Source organism: Muscardinus avellanarius, assembly GCF_963383645.1.
Source record: "Muscardinus avellanarius genome assembly, chromosome: 7".
NCBI lineage: Eukaryota > Metazoa > Chordata > Mammalia > Rodentia > Gliridae > Muscardinus > Muscardinus avellanarius.
Genome location: NC_137793.1, coordinates 118110426 through 118131871, shown reverse-complemented (window position 1 = coordinate 118131871; position 21446 = coordinate 118110426). Strand labels below are relative to the sequence as shown.

The 21446-nt window shown below is 50.8% G+C and overlaps 1 protein-coding gene across 4 annotated transcripts in view; it reads left to right on the top strand.

The window, feature by feature from the left end:
- Positions 1-18728, top strand: part of PBX1 (PBX homeobox 1) — a gene marked incomplete at both ends in the record, with an annotated part of 242854 nt that extends 224126 nt beyond the window's left edge. For all 4 annotated transcript variants that reach the window (XM_080698397.1, XM_080698394.1, XM_080698395.1 and 1 more), the window contains one exon: positions 18636-18728. In XM_080698397.1, the coding sequence (XP_080554523.1) occupies positions 18636-18728 (93 nt within the window). The remainder of the gene's footprint in view (positions 1-18635) is intronic.
- Between the last annotated feature and the right edge of the window lie 2718 nt (positions 18729-21446).

Here is a 21446-nt window from a genome sequence, read left to right as displayed (position 1 = left end):
TTTTTTTTTTTTTTTTTTTTTTTTTTTTTTGGTGGTACTGGGGTTCCTGGAAGCCCTTCTACCTCCGGGCTACACTCCCAGACCTATTTTGTACGTCTTTTTTATTTAGAAACAGGGTCTCTTAAGCCAGCGTGGCTGGCTTCGAACCTGCATGATCCTCCTGTCTCTGCCTCCCAAGTGCGGGGATAAGAAGCATGTGCCACCACACCCGGCTTAGTGCTGACTTCTAAAAGCCACTCTACTGAGGGCAGCCTCCTGCAAAGGACTCTGCCTTCTTAGACAAGCTCCTTTACACAGAGAAAGTTAGACTTCCTTCTTATGAAATCCTGACATTCTTGTAAAATAGGGTGATTTTTCAAAATTACTTAATTTCTGGCTATACTTGAATTTGGACAAATACTTTTCCATATCTCTAAATATTAAATATTTAGGCCTCTAAATATCTAAATTTACTCCAGTTTCACAGAATAGGTAAATAAATGAATAAGTGCCTTATTCAACAAATGTTTGTTGAGATCCTTCTAATATCCCACACCAGGCATACGAACATTGATCACACATGGCATCTGCACTCCGCAAAGTAACAGACAAATGAAAGTGCTGAAAGTGATCTGGTCCACCATCAGTTCCTCCAAAAGAAAAGAACTAGCCGGGCGCAGTGGGCACACTTGTGATCCCCACGCTTGGGAGGCAGACAGGAGGATCGCACAGGTTCGAAGCCAGCCACGCTGGTTTAAGAGACCTTGTTTCTAAATAAAAATATAAAATAGGTCTGGGAGTGTAGCCCAGAGGTAGAAGGGCTTCCAGGAACCCAGTACCACCAAAAAGAGAAAAGAAAAGAAAAGAACTTAGCTCACCCAGTATAAGCAACACAATATATTACCATACTCACGTGCGTGTGTATATATAGTTATATTTTTATATATATATATATATGTATCATTATATTCCTGTCAACTAATATCATGTGAGTTGCTTGCGAGGAATACTGACATTAAGCGGGTCTTTAGAACTTGCTGTCGTGTAACTTTTTGTACTAATAAGAATGATTCATTTCAATGCTGTCCACTAGGTGAACCCGTAGACGGTACATGGCTTCTGCACACTTTGAAATGTAGCTACTGCCGGGCGTGGTGGCGCATGCTTGTAATCCCCGCACTGCTTGGGAGGCTGAGACAGGAGGATCGCACGGGTTCGAAGCCAGCCTCAGCTACTTAGTGAGGCTCTCAGCAACTTAGTGAGACCCTGTTTCCAAATAAAATATAAAAATGGTCTGGGAGTATAGCCCGGAGGTAGAAAGCCTCTGGGTTCCACCCCCAGTACCACCAAAAAAAAGAAAGAAAATAAATGTAGCTACTGTGACCAAGAAAAGGAATATTTAACTTCATCTAATTTTAATGAATTTAAATTGACATGGCCACTCATGGCTTGTGGCAGCCGCGTTGGATAGCCGTGTTCTAGATGCCAGGCCGGTCAGTGAAAGTGTGCTGGCTCACAGAGATGGCCCCACTGCAAAATCAGGAGATGCCCCAGCACAGAAACACAGAAACGCTTGCTTTCTGCTTAAACAAGGCTTCCTAAAAGAAATAAAACTCTGTGTGTGTGTGTGTGTGTGTGTGTGTGTGTGTGTGTGTGTGTGTATTACTGAGAATTTAATTCAGGGGCATTCTTCTTCCAAACTACACCCCCAGCCCTATTTTACTTTTTATTTTTGAAACAGGGTCTCAGTAAGTTGTAGTGGGCTCCCGTCACTAAGTAGCTGAGTCTAGCCACAAACATGTGACCCTCCTGTCTCAGCCTTTCAAGTTCTAGGATTGTGGGCACCATGCTTGGCTAAATAGAATTCTGTTTTAAAAATTAGCAACATATCGGCCAGGCATGGTGCAGGCTTATAATCCCAGTACTTTGGAGGCTGAGACAGGAGGATCCCAGGTTTGCAGCCAACCTCAGCTACTTAGTGAGGTTCACTGCAATTTAGTGATAAAGAATAAAATTTAGAAATAAATAAATTTAGAAATAAATTTAGAAATAAAGAATAAAAAGTAGGGCTAGGAGGTATAGCTCAGAGGTAGAATGCCCCGGGTTCAATCCCATTCCACAGAAGAAAAAAAAAGAAAAAAAACTACCAACATATAAGAAGTCAGCGTAGATAGCCTGGACACCTCAAGCGACGCCATCCTGTGGAGGCAGATCCTCGGCACCAGTGCACAGCTGCCGGCATTTGTCACCACCTCCGTCTGCAGTAGTTTTCAACCCGTTCAGTCACTAATTCACCTCATCATAATTTTTTAGACCTATGTAGGACATATGTTTGAGTTCGTCTTGAATCCTTCCTTACTTGCTGGCCCTTTGGGGGCTTGTAGAGGCCCAGTCCAGGAGACTGAAGCCTCCACTCGTGGCCTCCACCCGCCTGCTCCACCTCCTGCCTGCAGGTCTATACAGGGTGGCTTGCGCCAGCACCTCGGCCTCGTTCTGGCGAGCACGGAGACTCGGGCCCATCCCGAGTCTCGCTGTGTAACCAGGTGCCCTGGGATTCCGAGCACGTTAGCTTTGAGAAGCTCTGCTCTGGGCACAGTCTTTGAACGCAATGTACTTCTAACCTCAGAGAAGGAACAAACACCATCTTCTTTGCATAAAACATGCTAACGTGTTTTAATTTTCTTAAATTTATTTTGAAATTTGGAAAGCATATAAAAACACTGGGAAATTTTGCAGTGAAACCAGCATAGCACAAAGACCGCGTCTCTGAAGCTCCACCCTGCCGGCCGGCCTGCGTGCCTGCCCTCCACGCACCGTGTCACACACGTCACGGGAGACCGCAGCCCACAGTACATTTTCCCTTTGAAATACTACTGGCGTGTGGAGCATGAGCTGGAGCTTAATATTTATTTGTAGTTTTTACTTCTGGGGCAAAATTATGCACAACTAAAGGTCCATATCACATTTAGTTTACATTCTCGAAGTCTCGATAAAAGCAAGATGTTTGTATTTACGTGTCCTACTGTGTGTGTGTGTGTCCACCTTTTCTCATAGTTTAAAAGGAGCTTGGGGCCCCCACCCTCCTGCCCAGTTTCCCTCTCCTGCACATTCTGTCTTCGAGCCACGCACTGCTAGAGAGGCCTCAGCTCCTCCTCTGGTCGGCTTGCTTTTAAATGAACTCATATCCCAGAAGCTTTTTTTTTTTTTTTTTTTTTTGTACTGGGGAATGAACCCAGGCACATTCTACCATTGAGCTACCCCCAGCCCTTTTTATTTTGAATCAAGATCTGGATAAGCTGTTGAGGCTGGCCTCAACCCTGCAGACCCTGCAATGCGATCCTCCTGTCTCAGTCTCCCATTCCTGGATTACAACTGTGTGCCACCATGCCCAGCTCCCGGGAAGCTTTTGAACTGTGTATAAATGTTTGAAAATGAACTGCAGCGTGATTCCCACCTGTAAGGCGCTGCCTTTCTCCTCTAGACTCACCGTTTCTCCCCTTTCTTCTCTGGGACCCCTGCCTCATGGGGTTCTGGCACCTCCTTACGGATGTGCTAGATGCCTCGCAGCTAGTGGGAGCTCGGCCCAGCCGGGCTCTGACCACGAGGACACTAGGGCCGTGCCGCGGCAGTGCAGGTGGCCTCGCGCTCTCTCCAGGCGCAGGGCTTCTGGAGAGACCTCACGTGAGCCGGAGGCCCTTACGGAGGTAGAGGATCACCCACCCCTAATCACCGCTCACAGTTCTGGGGCAAACCTGAGCCTCACCAACATCCGTGCCAGAAAAAGACTGTCTTTATAAAAAGTTTCAACCGCTTCCTGGCTGAGAAAGCCGAACCTCAGAGAGGCTTTCCCGAAGGCCAGAGCTGTAGAGGTGGAGCCGGGGTGGACTCAGGCCCGAGGCCTCGTTCTTCCCTCTGTTCTCGCCGCCTTCCCAGGGGAGCCTGGCAGCTCACCCTCATGCTAAGCTAAGCGAAGAGCCTGGCAATAAACATTCGGAGCCTTGGGAAGACCTATGGGACTTGGTGTGACTCTTGTCACGAATCCTCTCAGGGCGGCGTGGGGAAAACCTGAGACTAGTCGCTTCTTTTATTAAACTAAAATCTGGGAAATGGGGAAGATAGCCTTCCCTGGGCAGAGCCTGAGCAGCACCTCGATTGTGCCAGGTGGCCAGTCAGCCTAGCCAGTGAGCCCGCGACGCCGGGAGAGAGCTGACCGCACACCAGAGTCTTGGTGGTTTATTAGAATAGAAGGCAAGCTGGCCCAGGAATCCAGACATGAAATATTGATAGAGCTCTTTTTAATCTGAGAGTCAGTAAAGTGGGAGAAAGAGGAATATATTCCTGTGCGTTTAATAGATGGCACGTGATAAATAATGGGTCTGGAACGCGCTGGGGAAGCATTTGTGTGAGCCAGCCGCTCCTGACCCACAGGAAGGACGAGCAGGGGCCGCCATGCTTCCCTGCGCCAGGACTTGGGGCAAGGCGGCCCCTCCTCTTGTGACAGGAAACATGTGGTCTTAATGAGTTAAAAGAAGGAAAAACATGGTGGCGTACAAAGGTGAACAAGGTCAGAAAAATCAAGTAGGAAAATGCATGACAGGTATTTAAAATTCTTTAAAAGAGTAAAGTATTAAGAAAAACAAGTAGGAAGAAGGATACACTAATTTACAAAGTGGAGAAAGGATGGCACTGGCAGGACTGGGGTGGAACTGCGCGTGGAGCCACAAGACGCAGGTTGGAAGCAATAACATACGCAACGAAAGAGAACAATTAAAACATAAAATAAGCTGGGATGAGTAGTTAAATAAATAACATTAGCTAAAAAGATACTTACCAAGATTAAAAAACAGATCAAGCAGTAATAAAAAAAAGGAAGTCCTATAAAACAGTAAATTAAAGAACAATTAAAAAACGATAAGGATAGAAAACGAGCAGGCTAAAATGACACTTAATAATTGTATTAATCGCTAACACTTATTGACTTCCTTCTATGTGCTAGGTACTTTATATGCATTAACTGAATTCTAGCTTATTAAAATCATTAGGAAATTTTAAAAATGTAAGCAAAAAATGTTCTTGGGGAGGGCAGACGTGAGAACAAGAATAAAAGAAGAAAATGAAAGCCGAGGTTCCAGAGATGCTCAAGGCGCCTGCAGGTGCCAAGCGTCCTGCTCGCCTGGTGTTTTGCTGGTGGAGCATGGCTCCCGGCCGGTGCTTTCCTTTGCTTCCAGACCTCAGCTTCCTCCAGGGCGGTGCTGCCCGAGTCCGTCCTGCCCTTTCCTCTCCTAGGGAGACTGTCCTTCCCAGCACGCAGGGGTTACAGGGGTGGCAGCGAAACTCACGGCCCTGGCCCGCCCGCCACACATGCCTGGCTGAGGCCTCTCTTCTGAAGGGCTTCCTGTCCCCAAAGAGGGTGCCACCCGCTGCTGGAGTGGCAGCTGGTCCTGTGGCACTCACTTGTACTTTGCTCTGCCATGCATTTCTGGGGAAAAAAAAGATTGCTTTATATTTCACCCCTTTGCTCAAAATTGGTACATAGAGGTACTTATTAAACGAATGCTCTCTAGCCAGCATGGTGGGCACACTTGATAACCCGGGACTTGGGAGGCTGAAACAGCCAGCCTCAGCACCTTAGGCCCCCCACAACTTAGTGAGACCCTGTTCAAAATAAAAAACAAAATAGAGCAGGGGTGTGTCTTGGAGGTGGAATGCTCCTGGGTTCAATCCCCAGCACCACAGAAAAATAATAATAACAACAACAACAAAACAAGAGAAATAAATGAATGCTTTCTGAGATGAGCTTTGTTGAACCCATTATCAATGGATTATTCATTGTTGTTTTTTTCTCCTCCCTCGGGATGTGGTGGAGTTATTTTTTAGCAGCAACCAGACAAATAAGGCTTACTGGAATGCCACAACCCAAACAGTAGTTTTTGTTCTTCCTCCCCTTGGCTTTATCTTCACCTCCACCTGTCCCTGTCCCTGTGGTCTGTGGGATCACCCCCATGTGAGGGCTTTTCCCCGTGTCACCCCATGCGAGGGCTGTTCCCGGGTCACCCCGTGCGAGGGCTGTTCCCCAGGTCACTCCCATGTGAGGGCTTTTCCCCAGGTCACCCCATGCAAGGACTGTTCCTGGGTCACCCCCATGAGAGGGCTGTTCCCGGGTCACCCCATGCGAGGGCTGTTCCCAGGTTACCTCATGCGAAGGCTATTCCCCAGGTCACCCCCATGTGAGGGCTTTTCTGCGGGTCACCCCATTGTGAGGGCTGTCCCCCAGATCACCCCATGCAAGGGCTATCCCCGGGTCACCCCCATTTGAGGGCTGTTCCCGGGTCACCCCATGAGAGGGCTGTCCCCGGGTCACCCCATTTGAGGGCTGTTACCGGGTCACCCCGTGCGAGGGCTGTTCCCGGGTCACCTCATGTGAGGGCTGTTTCCGGGTCACCCCATGCGAGGGCCATGCAGTAGCTTGTGTCCGGAGGCCTGGTTCCTGTGCTGGGCTCCTGCCAGTGTCCCCCGCCCTGACCTCCCCGTGTGTGGGCTCCACTCAGCCCCAGGCTTGTGGGGCAGGCGTCTGGGGATCTTTATAACCAGCTGTCGTGGGGCAGGCATCTTGGGATCTTTATAGCCAGCTGTCATGTGGCATTGGGCAGGAGCGCCAACGAGGCTGAGGTCCCTGCTGCCCTCCTGGCTTGACTGGTTTCCTCTCACCTTTTCCCACTCACCCTGTTTTTCATAGAAACCATGTTCACAAGTCACTCTTTTATTTTGAAGAGCGCTGTGAAGTCACCTGCTGACTCCGGAGGAAGAGCCGGGTTCCCGTGGGCTGCTCCCCAAGACCCGAGCATAGCGCGGCGTGGCAAGGGGTGCCCCGGCGCTCCTTCCTGCTCCCCTCCATGCTTCCCGATTACTGTGGATATTTAGTGCAGAAAACCTAGGGAATGCAGGAAAGTCACAGAGAAGGAAGTACTGCTCTCTCTGTTCCACAGCCTTTGGGCCTTTTGTGTGTAGTTGTGTTTTGTGTGCGTGTGAGTTACATAGCATTTTGTATGTAGTTGTGTTTTGTGTGCATGGGTGTGAGTTACATGGCATGTGTGTAGTTGTGTTTTGTGTGCATATGTGTGAGTTACATATCATTTTGTGTGTAGTTGTGTCTTGTGTGCGTGTGTGTGAGTTACATATCATTTTGTGTGTAGTTGTGTTTTGTGTGCGTGTGAGTTACATATCATTTTGTGTGTAGTTATGTTTTGTGTGCGTGTGAGTTACATATCATTTTGTGTGTAGTTGTGTCTTGTGTGTGAGTTACATATCATTTTGTATGTAGTTGTGTCTTGTGTGCGTGTGAGTTACATATCATTTTGTGTGTAGTTGTGTCTTGTGTGTGTGTGAGTTACATAGCATTTTGCAGCCTACTTTGCTAAAAATACATTAGGAATACTTTCTCTATTATTAAATATTCTCAAACATAAATAGATGCATTGGAACGTATTATAGGGAAAATCTATGCATATATATTTACTTGCATTAATAATACCGTGGCAAGCTTCACAGTACAGAAAATGCAGTGCATATTTTATATTATTTCTTTGGATAAATTCCTAGAACTGGAATTGCCAGATCAAAGCATATGCACAAACCTAAGGCCTTTGTGATGTAGTGCACGCTCTTCTTTGGACACTTCTATCACTTGATGGTCCTCGCTGGCAGTCCCTAAGCGTTCCCCTCGCCCTGGGCCCTCAGTAACAGTACTGTAACCGCCTCCCATTGAATCGCGTTTCCTGACCTCACCTCTGTTAGGAAGAGGCTCGACGTTGCGTGTGCTTTTGGCCTTTTACCTTTGGAAGAATCTTCATCTTCTTACTGCTCCCTACGAACGCTTTCTTTCACAGTGTTGCACGCCCAGCGTTTTTATAGAGAACATTCTGTTTCTGAATGGAGGAGGACTCAGAATAAGGCACGAAGTCTCATCCTATTTCTGTGAAAAGCTCTTCAGAATAAAAGCTGGACTGTTAGAGACATTGGTGTCGATGTTTAAAAAGAAGAGGAAAAATGGTCCTGTGGCCTGAATTAACTTGACGTTTTCTATATTTCTGACCTAAAAAAATATTTCTAATGGCAAAGTAGATCCTGAAAATTATCTAAAATAACCTAGAGATAATGTTGGTCAGTTAGAAATGTCTTTGAAGATTTACCTTGGGCCTAGTATTACCCTAAGCCAAATAATACACCCTTGACTAAGTCATAGCCAAGTTGAAGAAATACAGACTACATTCATGTTAAAAGCTTCTTACTGTCCCAGTATTTGGGAGGCAGAGACAAGAGGATCACAGGTTCAAGGTCAGCCTCAGCAACATAGCAAGGTCCTCAGCAACTTAGTGAGACCTTGTTTCAAAATAAAATTGGGCTGGGGATGAGGCTCAGAGGAAGAATGCCACTGTGTTCAGTCCCCAGGAATAAACACACACACACACACACACACACACACACACACACACACGCTTCCCACCGGCCCTTTTGCTTAGCTTGGATCAAGGAAGCTATTTTTTTGGGCGGCTAGTTTTCATTTGCATGCCGTGTCCGCCTCTGCCACGGTGAGCAGCTTTCTTCCAGTTGCTGAGCTCTGGTGCTCCCCATCACCTGCCCTCCACCTTCAGCGGCACCTCCTGCAGGCCAGGCTCCCAGTCCGCCATGCATCTGGACCATTTCCACTACAGAGAGTTCTAAACCATATAAAAGGAAAACATGTTAAACTTTTAACCCCAGTACCACCTTAAAAACCAAACCCTCTTACACATAGCAGAGAATCCCGGTGTACAGGCGGCGTCTCCCACACCCCTGACCCCAGGGCGGTGGCCAGCGAGCTCAGAAGGCCTGTGCCCGTCAACTGTTTCAAGCACTTGCTCTCGTTTTCTCAGTAAAGATAATTTTAATTTTTTTTAAATTTTTTATTGGTGCATTATATTCATACATCACATTGGGGTAAAAAAACTTGTGTGTAGAGACATGTACACATCACTGATTTAACCCCTACCCAATTCCCACCCCATTCCCTCCCCGTCCCTCCCTCCCTTGCTCGGCTTAGTGGTTGACTTCGATATGTTTAAGTACATTGTGTGTTTTAGAGATTTTCCTCTTCCCCCTCCTTTCTCCTCCTTTAGGTTGTCTTGTTTGCTCCTCCATAGGATTTCCTTTTTCATCTAGAGTTCCTCCTATGACCCATTTCTCCCTAACTCTCACATATTAGGGAAAGCATCTGATTTCTTATTTTTTGTGACTGACTAATCTCACTTAGCATAATGTCCTCCATTTCCATTCATTTCCCTGAAAATGATGTAATTGAGTATTTTTTTTATGGCTGAATAAAATTCCATGGTGTCCATATCCCACAGTTTTGTAATCCGTCTATCTGTTGATGGACATCTTGGCTGGTTCCATAGTTTGGCTATGGTGAATTGTGCAGCTATGAACATAGATACACGTGCATTAGTTTGGTCGTTTGGCTTCCTATCTTATGGGTAGATACCCAGAAGTGGTATTACTGAATCAAATGGTAGATTTGTTCACATTCTTCTGAGGATTCTCCATACTGTTTTCCAAAGTGGTTGCACTAATTTGCAATCCCACCAACAGTGTCTTAGAGTTCCCACTTCTCCACATCCTCACCAGCATCTATTGTTGTTTGTGTTTTGAATGATTGCCATTCTAGTTGGAGTTAGGTGAAATCTCAGGATAGTTTTGATTTGCATCTCTCTGATTGCCAGTGATGTTGAGCATTTTTTCATGCATTTATTGGCCATTTGAATTTCTTCTTTTGTGAAGTGTCTATTTAGTTCACTTGCCCATTTTGTTATTGGATGCTTTGTTTTCTTAGTGTTGAGTTTCTTGAGTTCTCTGTATATTCTAGATATTAGTCCTCTATCGGTGGTATAGGTGGCAAAAATCTTCTCCCATTCTGTTGGCTCTCGATTGAGGTTCTTGAGAGTTTCCTTTGCTGAACAGAAGCTAGTAAAGAGAATTGTTAAAACAATAATATCAGCCGGACATGGTGGTGCATGTTCATGCCTGTAATCCCAGTTGCTCTTGACTGGGAGGCTGGCATAGGAGGATCACAGGTTCAAGGCCAGCTTTGGAAACTTAATGAGGACCCTAACAACTTAGTGAGACCCTGTTTCAAAATAAAATGGGGCTGGGGGTGCAGCTTGGAGATAGACTGCCCCTGAGTTCAGTCCCCAATACCAAAAAATAGTCATAATGCCCCTTGTAAGTAAATCGGACAGAGCGGAGGCGCCCACGTTCTCCTCGGCTGTCTGTGTCCGCACCCCCAGCTTCCCACCTACCCCCGCCCTCCCGGGAGCCGTAATGACCCTGCAAACACTAAATGCCATTTGAGTGCATTAAGCTGCAGACCCTCCAGTGACATGGCAATTATGCCTCCGAAATAGATTTGGTGCGTCACGGAAGAGAAGGGTTTTGAAAGTTTCTGTTGTGATTATAGCCTGTAACTCCCACAAATAATAGGCTTCAAAATAAGAGGCTGCCAACGAAGCCTTTGTGGCTTTGTCTCCATGATGGCCCGTAAATTGCCTTTAATGTCCTAAGTGTGCTTGAGCGTGCCAGTCTGTGGGACGGGGCCCGGCTCGGTGTCTCTGCGCGGCATGTCACCGTCAGTCTGATAATCTCGGGTAAGTGCTGTCTCTTGGATGGCCAGAGCGTAAGAAGCGCCGCTTCCTGCGTGACGGCAAACAGCCTCGAGACGTGTGTCCTCCACAGAGCGGCCCTGTGCGCCGTGTGGCCGACGCACACCCTCGTCCTGTGTCCGTCTCCCTGTACGTCCTTGGTGACTGAGCCTCGCCAGCAAAGCCCAAGCCCAAGCCGAAGCAGAGGTTGTAGAAATGAAAGGAAGAATTCAGTTCTGGGCAGGATCAGCCATCAGGAACTTTATCCTGAGACCTGGAAGAGACGCCCTTTGGTTTAATTATCTAGATTTGTCCTGCGAGTGAACATGATCATTTGTTGTCTTTTCTGCTTATTTATTTTTTGGTTCTGTGGATTGAACCCAGTGGTGGTCTACATTGCCAGCCGCCGCTTTTTTGTTTTAAAACAGAGTCTTGCTAGGTTGCCGAGGCTGATCTTGAAACTGTGACCCCATGTCTCAGCCTCCCGGGTACTGGGATTGCAGGCCTGTACCACCTTGTATACCTACCTTTTTTCTAGTATAAGCCGAAAGAGTGTGCACGCGTGTTCTCTAAGTGCCAGTGTGCTTCCTGAACATATCTGAGCTGGGTGTGGACGTAAGGCAGCATGTGGAGATCAGGCACACCGTGGAGAACTGTGTTGATGTGTGCATGCTTTGCTATCTAAAGTTCTGAGTATAGAGGATGTTTATTCAGGTATAAATAGAAGTCTCTGCACCGAGACACCTCTATTTAGCTGAATCAAGCTGAGTTTATTTCTCTTTGCCAGGAGATCAGGATAACTCCTGCAAAGTTAGATTACAATGAGCTCTAAGTTTGAACCTCCTGTTTGTGCATTTACCCCAAGGACCCCATCCGTCTGTGGGGCCCGGGAACCATGTGTATAGCTGTCCTCTTTGTGCTTTTAGCAGAAATGAGAAAACACCTTCTCAAACCTAAACAGCTTCCCTATCTTGTGCCCTGGAAAAGCCACGAACACATCCTCTGGGTCTCGCGTAATGGGGACCAAGTAACCCAGGCCCTGCCTTCTGTTCTAGCTCCGTCTCCCGGGAAGCGGGGAGTGCACACAAGGTTCAGGCAGCGTGGCGCACTTGTGGAATTCAGTGAGAGCACCCATTCCTGCAAGGCCTTGCGGCTGGGACAGGCCCTGGCCGCGGAGCCCCTTTCCCGGGCTCAGGACACCAGGGAGCCCCGCGCTCTCCTCAGCTGTCCGCCTGGAGCGCGTAGCTGAGCCGCCACTGTGCGGGACACGGCCCTTGTCCTGGGGTAGCAGGTCAGTGAAGGACTGCCACCTCACCCAGAACGAGAACTAAAGCTAGCCTCGTGTGGCAAGCCTGGCCGGGGCCGCCCTCCCATGCCCACCCTGCCCTTCCTGGCCCGTGCGCTGCCGCTCGGCCTCCCAGCCTCCGTGGCCGGCCAGCACACAGGCCACCCTCTACCTCGGGGCCCCTTGCCTCCCTTCTTCCCTGGTCTGTTTTCTGCTCGCCTCAGGCTGGTTTTCCAGTGGGGCCCTTCGTTTTCTCTCCTTGCGCGTAGGACAGCTACCTGTTCTCCTGGCCATTCTCCAAGTGTCTGTTAACTTTAAGCACTAAATCCCTCGGTAGGAGGGGCTGGAGCTTTGGGGTTTTCGTTTGTTTTATCCACCACTTTATGCCCAGTGTATTGCACAAGGGTGGGCACTGAATACATAGAATTTGCAAAATGTAAAGCTGAATAATTATAGCAGAAAAGAGCTGTTGTTCACATGGAGATTTATATTTTATCTGGAAATATGGTCTCACTACGTTGCTGAGAGCCTCACTATGCATCTGAGGTAGGCTTTGAACTGAGCGAGCCTCCTGTCTCAGCCTCCCAAGTACAGGGATTACAAGCGTGCGCCACAGTGCCTGAAGATTAAAAAGACAAATAAAAGTGGCATGTGGTTGATGTCAAATGAACGGTGGGAAAGTCAGCAGAGCTAGAAGTGGGTGATGGAGTGGCCAAGAAACCTGAGAAGGAGCGCCTTGGGCTGATCTTGAAAGGGTGCCGTAGTTCCGAGAGGCCGAGGAGAGGGGTAGGCGGATGCCACGTATCTGCCCTGAGCGACAGAGGCTCACACTCTGGCATCAGCGGTGCCGTTTCTCTGCAGCAGGGTAAAGTCCAAGTCTTTGTAGCCAGAGGACTGTCCCTAGCAGGACATTCACTGCGGAGCTTTCTGACTCTATGACCTGCACAGCAGATTGCAGCCCGAGAGGCCACAGCGGGAGCCAGGTTAGCCATGTGGTGGTATAGACGGATGCGAAGCGCCGGGGTCTGACCCAGAGCTAGGTGCTAATCAGAGAGGACGCCAGCAGTGGATGATCTGGGAGCAGGAGCCCTGGAGACGGTGCAGGTAGTGGAGGCGGAAGATGATTCTGGACCGATGCCAACAGGCAGCAGGGGTTGTGAGTGGAGTTCCAGAGCCAAAGTCCAGTTCCAAGTGCAAGCCATTGTCTCAAGAGAACCACAGGAAGTAGCAGGAAATTAGCAGAAGCTGAGCAGGGTGCTGGGCCAAGGTGCTCTCAGCCACAAACAAGCCCTTGTATGTTGTAAAGGTCAAAGTAAGGCAAACCACGAACTTGGTTCTGATTTACATGTGGCTCCCACCTAAGCCAGGATAAAATGTCTTCTGAGAGCACCTGTTGCTCCCAGGCGAGGCGACCAGGCTTAGCAAATGAAAGTATTGCTTGTGGCACATTTGTGCTGAAACATGGATTTGTTGCCTAAAATCCAAATTGAATGGGGTGGCCTATTTTTTATGTGCCAACTTCATGCCTAGATCCCAAGGGTAGGAGCTGAATGTCATGTGCTCTCAGCTCTGGAAAGAGGAAAGGTGGGGAGGGATACCACACCTGTCCTGCATCTTTGCAGTTCCCACGCCCAAAGAGAGACCTGGAGACTTTCATGTTCAGGGTGCGTCTTGTTTAGATCGTGTGTGCTGTGGAGCTGCAGCCACGGGACCCACTGCCTTCCTCAACTAGAAAACCAAAGCAGAAGAGTGTAGGCAGAAATCACAGGTACTCCTTGGAATAAGCTAGGACGTTCTAGATCGCCCTGTGCGATTTAGCAGGCATTCGCCGTGCATGGTGGCACATGGGTGTAATCCAGTGTTTGGGAGGCTGAGATGAGGATTGATTGCAGGTTCACGGCCAGCCTCAGCAACCTGGTGAGGCCCTCTGCAACTTAGTGAAACCCTGTTTCTAAATAAAAAATAACAAATAGGGCTGGGGGTGTCGCTCGGAGTAGAATGCCCCTGGGTTCCATCCCCAGTACCACAAAATAAAAACAATAAACCCAGCGGTGCTGTGGTCACAATTATGGTTTGGCAGGGTCCCTCTGGTGGCAGCTGGTGATAGCCCTGAGAGAGCCAGACTGGGTGGGAACAAACTTGTTTACCAGTCTGCAATTCCCAGGGACACTTTGAGCAGAGGGCGGCCCTTTGGGGGCTTGCCAATGGCATCTTCTCATCCCAAAACACCTCTTGGCAAAAGCATGCTATTTGGGGGTGAGGGGGAACATGGTGCATGTCAGGAAAACAATTCTCCCAGCTTGAGAAAAGAAAGTGATGGCTGTAGGGCCTGGCCCTGCGGTGCGAGCTGACGCCCATGAGGCATGCAGGAGCTAGCGGTGCACGCGCGTAGGGAGCGTGCGTGCCTGCGCCTTCTCTGGCTTTTCTCCTCAGCTCGGCCCACCGTGCCTGGCCATCAAGGGCCTGGAACACATGCCCCTCCTCCCCAGACACCCTCAAGGCCTCGCTGGCATGGCAGCTGGCCCATAGGCAGTTCTAGCTCCGCTCCATGCTGACATCAGCACGTTTGTGGCACCTCAGCGTATTTCTGGGTTGCAAATGAGAGTTTCTGAGTGCCAGGCTGGCCCGGGACATCACGTCGGGTGGTGGATTCTCTGCATCTGTTCTCTGCAAGCTGCTAAGGTGAGTGCACAGGAAGACTGGGCAGCGGAGGAGACAGGCCAGGCGCTGCTGCCTCCAGCACTGCTGTGGGCTCAAAGCTCCCAGCGCCACAACGGTGAGGGGGGACAGCAGCATGCACCCCACCTCAGCTCCCTCAGCTCAAGGACGGACTGAAGAGCAATACTGGGGCTTCGGTGCGACTCTGAGCCGCGTGTTTCTTCGGAGCAACCACATGTGTCTTCCTGTCCGCCCTCACCTGGCCTCAGCCCACTGGCCAGCTCCCTACCTCCTGCTTGTCTTTAGGTTGAGTTCCAGCCAAATTTAGTGTATATCGAAATCCGTGCCAGATTCATCAGAGCAGGCTATAGAGGAAATAGGTATTTTTGTTCTGAAACATTTTGTTCCCAAACATCCTCAGTCTGTCTTGAAGATCCAGGTTGTCTTATCTGGGAAACCTGCTGTATTTAGTCCAGTTTCCTGTTCTCACAGTTTCTCCCTGAGCTGGCCGCTGGCCGTGTGTAGCGGAATTAAGTCAGATGGGGACTTACTTCCCAGCTGCAGAATTTCTTGTAGAGATGGATGCAAATGTAGGCTTTTTCATCAGAAAGGTTTTCAAAGACAGAAAGACACGTGCAGACTTCACACCTACCCCAGCAGCCTCCGTGAGTGGTTCTGACATTAGCGTCTTGAAGAGCACGTCTGCCAAGAAGGATAGTTTGCATCAGGGAGAGGAGAGGAAGTCCTGCGGAAGGGAAATAGAAATAAGTGTCACTTCCTGCGGCCTCACACTGCTGATAATGAGAGCGTCCTCTAGGCTCACCGTGCCCAGAGATCAACACGCGCGCCTAAGTAGGTGGCACTGGACTTAATGTTCACCCGCAGTCAAGGAAGAGGGAAGGAACTGCTCCCAGGGCCAGCCAGGCAGCAGGCGGGGCACCACAGCCAGGACGGCACAGCCTCCAAGTGTCCTGCACGGAGGCTGGAGGGATGCTGCCCAAGCAGTTAGCCATTGACAGGAGACCCATTAAGTGGGATCTACCAGCAGGGCTGAACCCAGGGAGGGTCCGGCAGCAAGAAGAATATGCCACCATATCAGACACCTCCGGAGAAGAGTGTCCTCACTTGTTTGCTACCCCGCATTAGGCATACCTGTTCTACGGAGAAATTGTGTTCATCTTACTTGAACCATAGGCTTCAGGTTCCTAAATTGGGCAAGAGGGGGGGTCGTAGTGAGGATAGCCTCGGGCCTGGGCCTCAGGGGTCTGCTGCAACATGGGTTCCGGTCCTGGGCACACAGGCGGGAGGTCACCAGCTTCGAGGTGTGCACATGTGTGCGTGTGTGTGTCCCTGCGTGTTCTTGGGTGGGAGAGGAGTGGAAAAAGCTAGAGAGATTTATTTTCAGTAGAATGTCTTAGATATTCTCCACTGGGCCAGCTAGCATAATTAAAATGCTAGTTTTGATATCAGGTTGACTAATTCTTGTCTCTGCCATCTGTGAGTTCTCTATACCCTCTGGCATCTTGAGCACTGGTCTGAGAAAAAAAAATTTAAGAAAATAGTTCAAATGTCTACTATTTGAGTTATTTCAGCTTAGAGATAACTCAGAAAGGAGTCTTCCAGGACCTCCTGGGCAACTCAGAATGCCCCACCAGCCCCCTTTGTGGCACACCCGGGGATAGCCTTTAGTGCTGACGGCTTCGTCCCAGACAGCACTTACTGTTATTCCTGTGAAATTACGGCATCGCTAAATAATAGTGGCTGTTTGTGACCACTGTGAGTGAACATTGTGCCACGCCCACAACATGATGCTCTTTCTGCAGAGGACTTCATCTACTTACTCTGCTTCCTGACACTGTCCTTAAAGAACCTTCATCAGCCGGTTGTGTTGTGCACGCCTGTAATCCCAGTACTTGGAGGGCTGAGACTGGAGGATCACAGATTTGAAGCCAGCCTCAGCAGCTTCATGAGGCTTTCAGAAAATTAGCAAGACCCTATTTCATATAAAAACATTAAATAGGGCTAGGAATGTAGCCTAGAGGTAGAAAGCCCGTGGGTTTCATCTTCAGTATCACAATAAAGGGCCTTTATCAGATTTCCCTAAAATTGCACACTGCTTAGACCGCACCCACACCAATACCCACATGCCATACACACCTGCCTGCCTGCCTGCCTGCCTGTCATCTGAATATCCATCTGGTATACATACACATCTAAAAAAGATGATTGGAATAGACAGCTATCAAAATGCTAACTGTAATTATCTCGGAGTAGTAGAATTATAGGTGTTAAATATTTTGTTTTTATGTGTTTCTGTTTTCCAAATATTATAAGCATCTTTTACTTTTCAAAAAATAAAAAGATACGTGGCATTAAAGGATTACCTGTGGGGAAGAGTAAATGTAGCAGGTGTTCTCAGCCTGTCTAAAATGGCAGGGGACATCCAGGTTCTTGGTTGGGAGGGGAGGCAATGATGTCACCTCCCTGAGGCAAGCCTGCATTCGGGATTTGAGTTAACTCTGTTCTTGACAGAGTCTTGGCTCTCAGAAGCCTCCTTCCATGAAAGAAGGCGTTCTCGCTCCCCCTCCCCCTTCTCTGCCAGTCCCCTGCTGCAGACAGTAGGGCGATGCCCACCGGGGATGGACTGGAGGGGGTAGGTAGGGGAGCACTCCTAAGGGCTCATGACTAAGGAGACATACTCCTGGCTCTGCCCAGGAGGTGAGCTCAACATCTGGTTCCCAGAACGGTTCTTGAGTAATGTTGGACAGAAGCTGCCCTGCTGCTGGCCTGGCTGCTGGGAGCTGCTCTGCAGTAAAGCCCGGCTCTCCTAGGAGACTCAGAGCAGCACTCGGTGAGTGCATGGGAAGGAAGCCAAGGGGAGGGCAGGGCAGAGAACCAGATGCGGAGGTGGGAGACCGCGCCACCTCCTTGCGGGGCAGGAAGTCCAAGTCCGCCCCTCACCTTTCCGCTGTCCTGTGCACCCAGTGTGGACGAACAGCCCTCGGCCCTGTGGTGCAGGACCTTTGCCACAGCTGTGGATTCAGATAAAGAATAAAAAGGGCTATGCAGAGCTCAGAGACAAGATGCCCCTAGGTTCCACCCCCAGTACCCAGGTGAGGAGGGGAAGGAATCTCTGAGGCCTGATCTGTTGGCATTAGCCTTTCCAGAGTTGAGGTGTCTTGACTCCAGAACACTGTGAATGGGCACAGGGACTCTGACGCAATGTTTCAGTGCTTTAAAACATAAACCATTGTGAAGTAGCAATGTTCTATGAATTAGCCACTATGCAAACCGCTTCAGCACAGTTTTGGCTCTGGGGTGTTTGGGGAGGGTGGTCCCTCCGCAAGGTCTCTCAGGACAATCCCATCATTGGCTGCATCTGGATCGAGCATTCAGAAAAGCGTCCTCCAGAGGTGGTGGAGCTCAGTCTCGCCAGTCTGCGGCCCTGGCCTTCCTGCTGCGGCATACCCTAAGTCGCCCTCTGCTCTCAAGGCCCACTGCAGATGCCCTCCTCTGAGACAAAGGAGCCATGGCGAGGCCTGCACCCATGCCTGGTGAGAACGGGCCAGCTCTGGAGTCTCCTCCAGGTCCTCCCTGTAGGAAGAGCTGGGGCGCCAGCCTGGCCCAAGGACCTGAGCCCCATCTCCTCATCATACCTACTCCAGGGCTTCTAGCCAGAGCGCTGCACAGAACGGGGGCCTGGGATCGCATAAACTTGGGCCACTCAGAGCAGAGAGAATCCCGAGAGCATCGCCAACCTTCCCATTTTGCAGAAGGGGACCCAGCCAGGGGAGAGACTGCGCCTGTGTCGGCAGAGTGGCCACAAAGGCGCCATCCGCTCACCCGGCTGACAGGGACGAGTGACAGCCCTAGGGAGAGGTGTGGACTCGGCACCGGAGGCCCAGGGAGGACTGCTGGGGGCTTACCTGCGGGTGGGCATGCTGTCCCTGCAGTAGCCGCCCACTGATGAGGGTCCTGAGCGCCAGGCGCAGGGCAGGGCCCTGGCAGGACACTGACTTCTCTCCCTTTCTCCCTTCTAGGCTAATGGAGGTTGGCAGGATGCCACGACCCCTTCATCAGTGACCTCCCCTACAGAAGGCCCGGGCAGTGTCCACTCCGATACCTCCAACTGATCTCCCAGCAGTCGCATCCCGGCTGCCCCTGCGCCCCGCTTGGGGCGGGGGCAGGAGGGAGGGTTCTCCCCCAACGCTGAAGCGGCCAGACTGGAGGTCGAAGCAATCAGCAAACACAATAAGAGTCTCTTCTCTCCTCTTCTTTGGGATGCTATTTCAGCCAATCTGGACACTTCTTTATACTCTCTTCCCTTTGTTTCTGGGTAGAAGCCACCCTTCCCGCCCCCTGCTGGTTCCCGCCATCTTCCCTGCCCCCCTGCCCTCCCCTCCCCGGGTCTCTGTCCACTACATCACTGAAGGTTATTTTCAACAATTAGAGGAATTCAAAGAGGAAAAGAGTTTGGAAGAAAACCATGCACGCGTGTGTATGTCCCACTGGTGGCCTGTGCAGCAGCCCTGCCCTCTGCCTCTGTTGCTCCACTACCTCCCAGCAGGATCGCCACCACGCCCTGCGCACTCAGCCCCTGCCTCCTCTGGCTCCTCCTCCCAGCGGGCCGCACCAAGGGAGCTTGCCACCCGCCCGTCCGGGTGCTCCCCGGCTCCGGATGTCACGGGTCCTGGCATCAGTCCTGCTTGGTTCTCTACAGGGACAGCAAGGGCACACTTCTGCCAGCCTCCATCCCCTCGGCCCACAGCCCCTCCTCTAGGGGGCTTCATCCACCCCTGCGCACATGCACACACATACATGTAGACATGCGCAGTCATGCCCCCAGCTTCCCCCAGGCACCACATGCAGCCACATGCCCTTGAAATCGGGGCTGTCTCCACGAGCTTCACGGGGTCAGCAGCTGTAGGCACGGGTCCCCAGCACAGAGCAACGTGCCCAGGGTTTCCAGGACCATGGGCTAGAGGACAGGCTGGGACACTGGTGATAAAGGCCAGCTGCTGCAGTCCTCACCTCCAGAGCCCTCAGGGAGCCACGCAGGCCTACAACACCCTGGGACTCAGTGGTCTTGTTCTTAGGCAGGTTGTATCCGCTATCCAGGTGTTACTGCGCCTGTTCTTGACCCTGACCTCCTTCCCCCAGGACAGAGTGGTGTAAGAACACGGTGCAGGTGACCCTTGCCAGCTTAACTTGGAGGGAGGGCCAGGACATTTTCCTTGGGATCGCAGGCGTACTGTGTGCCCCTGCGGTGATGTAGGCGGAGCCCCTCCTCACCATCGGGTGCTGCCATCTGGAGCTTTGCAGCTCTGTGCACGGTGGGGAGGTGCTTGCTCGGTGCCCTGCTTCCTCCTGTAGCATGGGGCTTGCCGTCCTGGCTCACCCAGGGGCTTGTGGGACTGGAGGACCCATTTCACTCACGCAGTCTGAATGGGAAGCCAGGGAGGTTGCAGGCTGAGACAACAGGGTTGGGTTGTCAGGACAGTCTTGTTTCCATGTCTGACTTCGCGCTCCCACCTGTCCCAACAAGAGAGACCCGACAAGAGAGAAAAGATGTTGTTTGGGGATGGTTTTGGTTCAGTCTTCAGCCTGTTTCGTTTCTTAGGATGGAAAAAGTTTCCAAACTAAAAGGCCAAGAGCCAGCTCTGTTAGTGCGTGCTTGAATCAGTGTGTGCCTCGAGGACACTGTCCCCGTCACATCTCCACACGAGCAGCTTCCAGAGGGGTGCCGAGCTCACGGGAAGCCAGGGCGCGGGGAAGCTGCGCGGCACACAGGGCGGATAGGAAAGTCCTCTGTGCCTTCAGGAGAGTCGGTGCCCCCAGGACTCTGGAGGATGTGTGAATTTGAGGGAGATGCAGAGAGTCGATATTTGGTGAGATGCAGTGATGCCGGTGACCCCGGGCGCTAGGAGAGGGCGTCTGCTGACCCAGGGCCGGCCTGGCTGTAGCGCGTGCAGTGTGGTGCGCAGGACCAGGGGAGAAGGTTGTCTTAGGGTGGGAACACACGAAACCCTCACACAGGAGCACGGGGCATGCTGGGCGCGGCAGTCTAAGAGCCAAAAAAGGATCTCTGGACAAGAAGAAAGGGCCCGACCCGAGTGAGTAACTGCCACCTTAAGCTCATTGAAGACAGGGGAGCAGCTCCCTGCCCAGGCAGGCCTCCCGAGCACTCCAGACATGGCCACTGCACGGGCCCCACGGGTGCCCTCGCCCCGGCCCTCCCCTACCCTCCCCAAGCCGCCCTCGCTCCACACCATGGCCACACCAGGCAAAGCGGGGCCCTCCGGCTGCTGTAGGTGGGATGGACGGAGCATACCTCTGGGACGTGGCTCCCAGGACATCCATCAGCCAGCCCCACAGACACCAAATGGTGCCCAGGACCCTTCTGCCTTCAGTGGAATCGGAGCGCTCCATTTTGCCCGTCGGCGAATCTCCCCAGAGCAAGGACACCAGGGCTTGGGTTGCCCCCCGCCCCGCCCCAGTGCCTCCCTGGCGGGCAGGGACCCCATCGGGACTCGGCCCAGGAAGGCGCCTCCTTTGGGTCTGGTCCGTCCTCAATGGCTGTGGTGGGGCCTTGACTGCTGGCTGCCTTTCCCACGCCTCCCCCTCTGCTGGCTGCCTTCCCCACACCTCTCCCCTCTTTCCTTCTGCTCTTTATTTCTCTGCCCAGAAATACCTGACTTCGATACCAAAAAAAGATGAAACTACAGAAACTCAAATTTAAAAAAAAACTTAAAAAAACAAAAAAAAATACTCAACGATTCTTTCAGCTTTATTAACAACATTTTCCATTGTTTCTTGCGACTTGTGTCTCGTTCTTTGTAGTATTGATGATG